Consider the following 11,755-nt stretch of genomic DNA (forward strand, 5'->3'; position numbering starts at 1 on the left):
AGAGAAACTTTTTTTTTTTACCATGAGCTATGTGCTGTTTACCATCAACTCTCTGTATCATATACCATCAGATTTCTCTATGTTATCCTTTGCTGTTGTTCATGATAGGTTCCTGTCAGAAAACTGAAGATCACACACTTCATCACTTCTGGTAGCTGACATCTCCCCCACCTCCCCCACTGAGATGTCTCCCCCGCCTCTTCCTTCTTCGTCAAGCTCTCCTCCCCCTCTACTTTCAATTCCTCATCTTCTTCCCCACACTGCCAGGCCAAGCATGCTCCCCATTCCTCTTTCCTCTGCTCCAGGCATTTTGGGTACTTGTCTCGCCCTTTGGACCTCAGGGACAATCTGTTCCTCCCATGGCATACACAGTCTGCAGTAATCTTCTGCATCACCCTCTCTGTAAACCAGAGATCTGCCATGGCATGCTAGTTGTGGTTGCTAAAGGCTGGGAAACACACAGAAGCCCTTGCCCCGGTCTATGGAAAAACGTGAGATTAACTTTCTCAATACTATCTCTCTTGCTGAAACTTCCTTTTCACCACTTCTTTGCGAGTACTGGAGTATTTTCAACCTCTAATATATTTATTCCTTTCCTTCTTACAGTGTCATGGAGGTCTGCATATTCTTCCTTTGTGCTGTGATATTTCTCCCAGGTAAAAGGCAGATTTTTAATTGCTAAAACAGTTTTGATTGTTTGTGTCCTGCTATGTGATACTTTCTCATCCACCAAGAAGGTAATTCCTTAGTAGTATTAATCACTTCCATTGCACCATCAAGGTCATATAGCCTATGTGACATGTATTTAAATTGTGTGCAGGGACTCTATAAAATATATATAGTAAGTACTTTCTCTCTTCAACTTTATATCTTTACATTACACTTATTTTATGTTGCTCTTAAATTATCAATTTAAACCTGTCTTTAAAACGTGTGTGTATCACCTGTGTGCATTATACAGAAGAACAGTACTAAACTGAAAACTGGCGGTTTGATATGGGGCAACTGGAGTTTGAGGTGGCCACAGAGATCATTTTGCAGTCTGGTGTTCTGGAAGAATAGTCAAAACTTTGCAACAGGAGAGACACTATAAATCTTCTCCTCCTTTTTGAACACAGCAGAGATGCTTGTGTCTTCTGGGACAGAGGGCTGCATTTCTTATTCCAAGAAATCACGGTCCCCCCAGACCACCACTATTCGTAATAATGGACCCATGCACAGGGAAAAGCAGGAGAAAAATCATCCCTTTTGTAGCGCACTTCATCCTTTCTTTGCATGAAGGCATAATTGTGTTTATTCACCATTTCTGTTAACAAGATCAGCAACAGAACAGTTAAATCTGACATTTACTCTGTCATTAAATTCTAAATTAATTACAGAACAGTTAAATCTGACATTTAATTTGTCATTAAACTTTAGATTAATTCTTCATTGAGACTGAAAGAGTTCACCTGCTTCTGACCTTCTGGTCATGCATTCCCTAGACACTCACATTTACCACACAGTGTGCACTTCACTGTTTCTTCCAGAATTTAATGCTGCGTTATTTTCTTAGGAGAATTAATTCAACTTTTTAAACAGAAATTATGCAACTATCTTTGTGGCAGAATTTCATTACACTCAGGATTCTGCAAGCAAGAATTGTTTGGATCTTTGGCCTGCAGATAAGTCTTCTAAAATATAGATGCTCATGATATCCGTGTGGTAGGCCTTCTTTGGAAAGTAAAATATAGGAAGAAAAATAAGAAACAGTTTTATTACTTGAACTCTACAAGACTAAATGAATCAGTTTGAACAACTGTGTGTCCTGTCATACCTAGTGGGAGAATTTGTGTCTAAATGCTGGCATTTTAATTTCCATTGTTGTTAAGTGTTGGGTCTCTGAGTAAAACTTGGCATTCTTTTGTAGCTGGTGGAAAACTTAATTTTTCTCTCTCTCTGTCTAAGGTATTGCTGCCAGTGTGCATCTGGTGAAGGCATTTCTCCATCACACTGTACACCTATCCTGCCATTTTCCAAACTCTCAGAAAATTGATGTAAACAATTTAGTAATTTTTTGGCAAAAAGACACTATTAAAGTGGTGCATGAAGTATATTATGGCCAAGAAAAACATGAGAACCTTAGTCCTGAATATATAAATCGTACCAAGGTGGACACGGGCAAATGGACCTTGCAGTTGCTAAATGCAGGAGTTGAGGACGAGGGACTCTATCAGTGTATTATTATGCAAAAAATAACTGAACGATCAACAGAGGTCATACACAAATCTGAGTGCTCACTACACATCATTGGTAAGTAATCTCTTCCAATTGCCATCTGGTCTGTGGGATTCTCTGTGATTTTTTTCAGTCCACAAATATAGGTCCTGTCTCCAAGGCCCTGAAAATGTGACTGCTCTGGAGCGGAATTTCTATAGATGGGTAAGAGACTTGCTTCCTCCAAGTTTTATGGCTTTTAGGACTCTGGAAAACAAACTTGTTTATTTGCATCTGACAAACTACCTTCTATTAAAAGTAGCAGTAGTTATCAACTTTGTGGCAAATTAGAATTGAAACATGACAGGATCTCTGCAAACATACAGCTATTATATGATCATATAAATCACAGGGAAAATAAAGAAAAGAACAGTTCACATGGAGGAGTAGAAATTCATATGTTTAGTTAAAGGAAGGCAGAAAACACCTCTGAAAAAAATTGCATACATACATTGATGAGATTCAACCTGATGTTTTGCATCAGTGAATTTTTTGTAATCAGAGGAAAAGTCAGTAAATCTTTTAACAGGGAAATGGAAGTCAGGCACCAGTGTTTTCTTCATATTTTTCACATTTTTTTTTAATTCCTAATATATAATCCTAATATTTCTCTATTTTAAACTATTCTATTAATAATCTTTATCCTTATGCCTGTGTTCTGTCTTCCACTGTGATAGTGCTAGTCTTTAATAAAACAGCTTCTAACTTGCACTGGTGTTTTCAGGCTTCAGCATACAACTTTGAAATAGAACAGGCCAAGTTTAACAGCAGCCAAAAGCAGGGTACCAAGATAATTGACCCTGTTTAGCTTTGTGGTACTAGCTGGTGTTCCCTTGATCCACAGATAGAAAACATAGATTGCTAATTTTGATTCTCCCAGGATCTACTGGAGAAGCATTTTGAGGATTTGGAACTCAGAAGCTCACAATGTGCACTCAGTATCAAGACCCTCAGTTTAAGATGTTTAGCATCAAATGCTCAGTCAATTCAAACAGCTCAATCAGTTATCAGCTTAGCCAAAATCTGAGCAGCATGTTGCAGATATCTCATGCTAAGGACTAAAATTCTTCTACACCATTTAAGATTTAGCTTAGGATGACTGTTTGAACAATGTGCTGTTGTCTTCCTTCCAAATTACTCTCCATTTAATAAACTCCCAAAGGAAGGAGCAGTATAAAACCATATTTTAAAGAAACTCAAGCTCTTCAAAATAATTAGAGGAAAATTGCAAATATTGAAATGTACCTCTGCTTACATGCTGCTTTTTTATTAGATCTCATAGCATATATAGAGGGGATTTTTGTAGTTTGGCATGTCCCACTTAAAATGGGCATAAGAAAAACTGGGGGCTGTTCAAGAATGACAGAACAGTTACACAAAGCTATCTAGATCCCTTCCAACTCAAGAGATTCTTGGATTCTATATGTATGTTAGATGTATTTCATACAGCCACAATGACTTATATAAAAACAGACTCAGATCCTTCTCCAGAAAAAAAAAAGGAAGGCTTCACAGTGGAAAACTTTGTCTCTTAAAAATGCAAAGTAGGGGCCATGGTGACAAGCAGCTTAACTGGAAAGTCTGCTGTTGTGGCATGCCTGCAGTGTTTCCTCTGGATGGATCAATAAGGGAAGTAGGTGAGACTAGGGAAGCTGTTTCAAAATATGCGCTACTCAAAGTGTTGAGACTGAAATGATGTCATAAGAGAGACTTACAGTTGCTTGTTTTAAAGGGGATGTTGAAAAACTGAAATGTATGGAAAAAGCTCAAGTAGAATTGGAAAAGATACAATCACTAGAAACATTAAAACAACAGTCTGATTACTTTTTAACCTTATAATAAGAAGAGTTTTGTTTCCAGAATGTGGGAACCTAAAATACATGTTAACTACTGAATATTTGAAAAATAATAATTTAACGGCTAATTATCTGGAAGGAAGTAAGCCAGATGGTCACTTAAGAAAATAGAACAAAGTGATTAAGCTATTGAGAAAAATATTAAGGGCTTGATGGACTGCTATCTCTTGAATTACTTAATCTTATCCCAAGGCTTTTTTTGGAAGACACTATCTTTAAATACAGAAGTCTTCCTGAAATGTGCTTTTCTGTTAACAAACACAAAACCCATATACATAACCCACACCCTGCATGCAGCCAGCATCACTTTTCAGTAAATTGAGGTTCCAGAAGCTATAAAAGAGAAGTTCAGAGTATATTCCACTATTTCCACTTGCTTACTGTCAATAAGATTGAAGCCCTTAAATCACTTGGATGTTGTGGCAAGTTTCAAAGCCATTAATTATGTTCCTGCCATTCCTATAAAATACCAAGGAGAGAATAAATACTCCAGACCAGAAGTCTGACAGCAGTCAGATAAATAAGTCAGATCCTGAGCTTTTCTGAGGGACAAATTAACTAAATTATGGGGTATAAAAAAGGTGGGACTTTTTCCATTTTGAATTCATATCTATCGACTCCTGGGGGGATTTAAGTGACTGAGCTAAATCCTACACATTGTGTATTAGGATAGCGAAAATAAAAGCAACATCATGTTACTTCATTTATTCATATTAAGAATTCTCTAGGGCAAGGACTAGATCCTTGTTCACACACATTGAGTGTGTGTGCAGAAGTCTGAGACCATCTTAAGACTCACAATTTCCTAAGAACCCCTTTTCTCTTCTCCAATATTTCTCCATAGTGTCTTTAGTCCTATTGGCCCTGAAATAATGAAGCATTTTCAATGAAATCTGGAGTCTATTTCTTGGGATTTATTTCTGATTTTTGGGAGGTTGTTTTGTTGTTTTTTTTTAACTTGCTATATACCAACTTGTGGTCAATATTATATTAACATTCCCTCCTTCTTTTTTTTCATAGTCTACTATTTTTACTACGAACTTCTAACCAAACAAATCCTGGTTGGGAATATATAGATTAATTATGAGAGAGTACTGGTTAAAAGCATTCATTTATCATTCATATTTTATGTTTAAATAGTTCTTCCCAATCCTGTTTCACTACTTCTTGCATGGGAAACTTGACTTTTTAAACCAAAAGGTGTGTTTTTCATTGATTGTGATGAGTACTCAATGACACAAAATAAAAAGCCCTTATGCTATAGTCATTTCCATCAGAAAACCTAAACTAAAGGAACCCTACCACAAAGTGGTGATGTTTACTTACTATACTGACAGAAATCAGGGATATTTCTACTTAAGACAGCATTGCACTCTGAACTTAGCTCATCTGAATTCTCTCAGACAATTCTCCCTTACCTATTCAGGAGGCTAAAGGTAAGGAGCATTGTGGTCCCTTGCCATTTTCTGCTTAAGTCCTTATGTATGAGCAGGCCAGGTTTCATTATTCTGAGGTATTAATGTGTCTAAAAGAGGTGGGACAGACAGAGACCCATTATCTGGCTGATCAGACTTGCATCCTTGAAACACCCTGAGAACAAGAAGTAGCAAGTCTACATACACACCAAAAAAATGCCATAGAAATCCCTTCTTGGAATGCACATTGTCTGCCTGGAGAAAACTGTTTAGACCTGAAAACCTTAAATAACTGGCAGGGGCTGTCACAAATGTGGTGTGGCTGGCTCATGATGCTTTGTCTTTGGTTTATTTCAGCCAACTATAGTCAACCTGAGATAGCAGAACTGCACTCCGGGGAACTAAAGCCCAACGGATACTTGAATCTTTCCTGTTCTTCCGGTGGAGGTTATCCAGAGCCCAAGGAGATGACTTGGCTAATTTCATATGAGAACATAACACACAGCAGTACGGCTCACATGGATATCTCACAGGATGCTGTGACAAAGCTCTACAATGTTACCAGCAAGCTGAATATCCCGGTTCCGGAGAAAAGCCACACTAATATCAGCTGTTTGCTCCACCTTAGGGAGCAGCTGGGAAGCCTTGTCTCAGTCCCATTGGCCATAGGTGAGTCTCCATTTGCCCATTCCAATTTCTGCATGGGTAGGAGGAGGCAGCAAAACTGATCACAGACAACAGCATGGTCAAGGCAGGGAATAAACTCTAAATAGGAGTAGAAGTTGGTTAAAAGGGTGGTTGTATGTTCTCCATCCTGTTCACCACTGAACTTCCTCTCTTTTCCACATGGGAAATCTTATTACAGCAGAGAGAGGGCATAGAGAAGGAATTACCACAGAATCCAGAACACAGCCCTATTGAACCCCTCCCTGGAAGATGCTGCAGTAGCAACAAAACAATCTAAGAGTCTGAATCAGCCAGCAACCTGTCTCTGGAGGTGACAGCTGTTGCGAGAGGTTGTCACTTCACAGAATCAGAGAACTGGTGAGGTTGGAAGAGGCATCTGCAGATGATATAGTTCAGCCACTGCTCAGAGCAGGGTCAACACGTAGCACAGCACCTTATCCAGTTGAATTTTACATGCCACCCAGGATAAAGATTCCACAACCTCTCTCAGCAAACTGTTCCAGAGTTTGACTACTCTGATAGTAAAAGAGGTGGTTTTTCACTAAACTGCTTTTGCTGGTTTAAAGTGCTTTAGCTGCTGTTCTTAATCATTCCTTAGGAAAGAGGCACAAGGCTAACCAGAAGAGTCCCATGGACCATATTTGGCTCACAAACTGCCAAATAGACTGTGCTGAGTTTAAGTGTAAAGACCATGAAACTTGGACTAATATTAGAAGCATTCCTGGTGGTTTTCATAACATTTGGTAGAATGAAGTACACATTCCAAAATGACTATTTGGGGATTTTTCTTCTCTGAGATTGTGTCTTTTTTCAGACACCTCTTGCAAGAAGAAGCTGGGGACCTGAGTTCCGTTTTGACTTTACTGCCAGATTATCTCAAGGTTACACATGACTGATCCTTTCTTTAAACTAAAGCAGTATTTTATTTATCTTCTGGACCAGGACAACTACTTTTCACATGTTTTTGTTTGTAAGCTATGGCACAAAAACATCAAAATGAAGCCAATTCACACTTTGGTCATAAGTTCCTTTGGCTTGCACATGTCTCTTTTAGACAATGCTGAAGATGGAGAACTGTGCTTCAGTTAAAAGGAACAAGGAGCCAAGAGGGAATGGTAGCATTACAGGAAATGTCATATGTCGTATGTAGTATAAGCATACACCTTACTACTGCAGATGTAAAATAAATTTGCCACTTATTCTGAAAAAGTTCCACAGTGCATTTTCCTCAATATAAATTTAGCTAAAGGGTTAAATTATCAGCACCACGTATGACAAACTGCCTCTGATGTCTTTGCATTCTAGGACTTTTAAATACTATTAAAGTACAATCCAGAAGTCTTCTAATGTTTGTTCAGCTCTGCACGTTGCTCAAGAGTCTTGAAATGGTTATTTTAGCTATAATGCTGAATCTTCCTCTTCCTTCTACAATTCTTCTCTCCTCTCTGGCTTATGAAAATAGATACCTGACAAGCAGTGATGGTGGGTAAGAAACCAGGAACTCCACACAAATGTAAGTTTTGTTTGGCAATAACTGAAGCTCTATCAGCTGCTAACCCTGCCAACCAAAACCTCAAAAACACAAAAACCAGAAATAGAGGGAAAGTCCTTTGAATTCCCTGCTACTTTCACATCCCTTACAATATTTCATTAGGCTTTGACCATCATTTCCAGCAGACACCAAGCAGTAACATGTTCCAGGTTCTTCCAACTTGCATGGCAGCACAGAGCAGCATTGGCACAGTAGCTGCCTCATAGGCTCTTGTATGAATTAAGTTGCTGATCTTTCGCATGTTACCCAAACCTCAGAAAGAGTGCTTTGCTTTACTCCTGTTGAAGTGACCAGTAACACCAGATAGTTTCACTAGTTATTGGAAATGGAAGTAAAACTATGTGGATAGTGATTTATTGATACAATTAAAGCAAAAAGGATGCCAAGGTCCTCAATTAAACTTCTATTTCATGTAACTTTGGGATAGAGCATTTAAAGTAATTGTCACCAAATTAAATCTTTGCTATGTGTATCTTCTGTTTTCTTATTCAGAGATACCAGACAATCAAATGAAGCAAACAGAGATAAATTTCTTTGGCCCACTTATAGCTGTGGTTGTACTGATCACTTCTGCACTTCTGGGTTTTGTGATATTAAAGAAGAACAGAAATATCTTGTCTACCAACCAAAGTAAGTTACTACCTGTCATTCAGCTCACAGGCTTTACCCTTGATTATCATCCCTTTATCTACTTTCAAGCTGCTGACAGAAAGTTAGGTTTCATGTTATACTTAAGCTGACCTTCCTAGCACAATTTAGTTCCTGTAACAACTTACTCCATCCTGCAAGTCAAAGCATCTTTATCCTGTCTCATCCTGGAATGCATTTCTCCCTCTTTTGTGCTTTGTGAGACTCCCATAGCACCAGCTTACCACCTTTTCCTGTAGTTTCATCATTCCTTTTTTCAGGGTTTGGGGTAGATTTGGCTCCTAAAGTCACTGAACTATATAAATTTTTCCTGCTTATCACTACTTATAAGAAAGGTGGAGTTGGCGCAGGGATGAGATGAACTTACATGAAGTGCACAGAAGGATGTCTATCATCACAGAGTTGAACAGTCGAGGCATTGCTCCACCACAAGCTGCCCACACACTGGGCTGAAAGAATCATCTTGTACTGGGAACAGAATTTGATCTTGGCATTTCATTTCTCTATTTTGTTCTGAGACTAGTTCTCAGCAGTCCAGAATTTATTCGGCACTGAATCATGCTGACATCACAATCTATTTTCCGTGTAGCAAGAGGGAAATACATTTCTCAGTCAGTCCTGTTTCCCTATAGAGCCAAGGGTCCTGAGCCCCACCTTGTTCTTTTCTCAAATTCTAAGATAACTGGACATTTACTATGAACCCTTTTACAGCTATTTTTTATTTTTTGCATTTCTTTAAATCACATATTGATTTATTCTAGGTGACAGTCTAGCAGTCTAGAAGCTATCCAGCTTGAAACTGTGACCATCAGCCAGACTGCTGACTGGGAACCACCTCTGCACACAGCAAAGCATGAGCTCTCATGTTTTTAAAGGTTCTGCCAGTACAAGAATCCTCCCCAGAAGCCCTACAGAACAAAATGCAGCACTTCTGTGTAATGGCTGAAACCTACTTCCTGGTGTTCTCTGCTTTTATTTTTGCTCCAGAATGGTAGTAAATATGATGCTTTACCTGTCTGCATGACGACCTTTTTGTTGTATATTTTATTATGCACTGTGACCATGTAAAATCCTGAGAGTCAATGGAGAAAGCAGAGCTACATGGGTCACAGAATGTCTCAGAAATAGAAAGAGTTAAGGTGCAATCTGTGAATCATAACTATCACTGCAAACACAATCAGAGGTAGGCTATTACCCATAGAACCATGGAATCATAGAATGACTTGGGCTGGGAGGGACCTTGAACATCATGTAGTTTCAAACCTCCTGCCTAACCATGAGCCATAAAGGCTTTTGGCAGAGCCACTGTAGCTTTGTACTTGTAACTTCCTTGTAAAGCTTCACATCAGAAAGAGGAACTTCAGGGCACTTCCCCACCTTCTGAGAAAAGTATCAAGCATTTGAAACTAGAAATAATCAAAAGGAAATACTTGCTTTAAACACAATTTGTGATTAACATCCTTTTTTATATATAAATCATCCAAACTTAATATGTTCAGGCAGTTAGTACCTCCACATTTTGTTCCTCTGTACTCTGACTGAGAACAGTAACAGTTGTTCAGGTGGATGCAGGGATAGAAAAGAATAGCATGATGTATAATATGTGTATATCTAACCATATAAAATTAGGCTGAGTAGATAATGAAAAAATATTACATATGTCATGTTCCTTTTTGGTTGACTGTTCTCCCTTCTTAATTTTACTTCAGACCTTGATGATAGAGCAATTCATACGCTGCGGTATGTTCAGCCATAGGAAGGAGTTTTATCTTTCAGAAAAGATCCTTTATTTTGCTCAAAATGTGTCAGTTCTCCAATATTGTATGATCTCCACAATTTATATTCTTCGACAGCACTGACGTCTTTCAGGAAGAAGAATGCAGCAGAATTGAGACAAAATTCTGAGATCTTGATTGTGTTTGTAGGTCTGACACTTTCAGAAGAGCAGGGACATTAGCATCATATTCTCAAGACAAATTTCAGCTCAGAGTTGCAGTCTGGGGACATAAATACTCTACAGTTGTTGGGTGTTCTTGGGTATTCTTTTCTGTTAAATTATGTGAGTTGCTAGATTCCGCATCAATTTTTACTCCATTTTCAAGTGTGAGAGAGAAATGCATGTCCTTTTGAGTTCGCTAAAATATTTGGGAGTCAGTTTATTAAGCTATTACACTAACATTCCAAATATTTTCATTCAGATTAATATAATTCAAATGTTATTAGAAGGTAAAGGTTTTAATTTTTTGTAAAAGTTATACTTTCTAGCAAACTTATTTAATGACAGATTAAAAGATATGTCTTTGTTGCTGTTTTTATTCTCCTTCCATTAAAGCATCATGTTAGGAAATACCAACATTTGGTGTTCTCGGAGAGGAAACATTTCCAGAATTACTTCTTGGAAGCAAACGAATAAAAAAGGTATTGCTGCAATGACTGAGAATGGCACAACTGGACGTTTCATATGTACCTATGTACATATGATAGGTACATCAGCAGCTATAACTAGTGGAAAAAGCAACATGGTGGGTAAGGTTTATCCTTTGACCCTTCCATCCTTAATTTGTTCCTAATTAGTGAAGTTGTTTGTTTTCTCCCTTGCCACCCCTCTGCTTTAGGCTGCCAACCTCCTTCTATTAACTGCTCTGTTTCTCTACCTCCTCTATTCTTTCCCTTAAATCAAGTCTAATTCCTTCCTGCAGGTAAAGATTTAAGGGGGAGAAAAGCAGATGGGCTTCAGGGAAAATCTTAATTTGTTTCTGTGTGTTGAAACACATTACTCCTCTGCACTAGCAGGTGTAATGAGCACAGTAACAAGGCACAAGAAAAGCATGGCTGATGTGCTGGCATTTCTGTCTTCCATACAAATGCATTCAGATTTCCAGACTATCACCTCACACTTCATTTCTTTCTTTGGCAGCTTTCAATCAGTTAGTGACTCCATCAATGTGGCAAGCACATGAAAGAGTGTGTATGCCCACTGTGTACCACAGCATGGAACAGCTTCACTCAAAACCACCATTCCTTTATTTTTAGGCAAAATATTTTGAATATTTCAGAAAATGTTAACAAAGAAATGGCAAAGGTGTGTCAAACTCGCGTCCAATGCCCTAATGTAAAATTCTGTTATCAGAATCAGAGTTGTGATAGTTTGCTTCAGGTTCGCTGATCAACCAGCACTGAATCACCTAGTAGCTGAGATTGGAATGGATCTAGGGAGATTGTCCAATTCAACCCTCTTGCTCAAGCAGGGAGCAAGTTGCCTAGGTCTATGTCCAGACAGTTTGTGAATATCTCCAAGGAGGGAAACTCCACAGCATATCTGGGCAACCTGGTGCAGGGCT

General features: G+C 38.5%; 1 protein-coding gene across 1 annotated transcript; it reads left to right on the forward strand.

Moving 5' to 3' along the window:
• Window positions 1–283: 283 nt before the first annotated feature.
• Window positions 284–10,423, forward strand: CD86 (CD86 molecule). Its single transcript, XM_033052532.1, has 6 exons — window positions 284–491; window positions 607–656; window positions 1,948–2,292; window positions 5,885–6,196; window positions 8,259–8,396; window positions 9,176–10,423. The coding sequence occupies exons 2-6, from the start codon at window positions 611–613 to the stop codon at window positions 9,193–9,195; spliced, it is 861 nt and encodes a 286-aa protein (XP_032908423.1). The 5' UTR covers window positions 284–491; window positions 607–610; the 3' UTR covers window positions 9,196–10,423.
• The last annotated feature ends 1,332 nt before the right edge of the window (window positions 10,424–11,755 follow it).

The sequence above is a fragment of the Catharus ustulatus genome, chromosome 2 (assembly GCF_009819885.2).
Source record: "Catharus ustulatus isolate bCatUst1 chromosome 2, bCatUst1.pri.v2, whole genome shotgun sequence".
In the NCBI taxonomy this organism is placed as follows: Eukaryota; Metazoa; Chordata; class Aves; order Passeriformes; family Turdidae; genus Catharus; species Catharus ustulatus.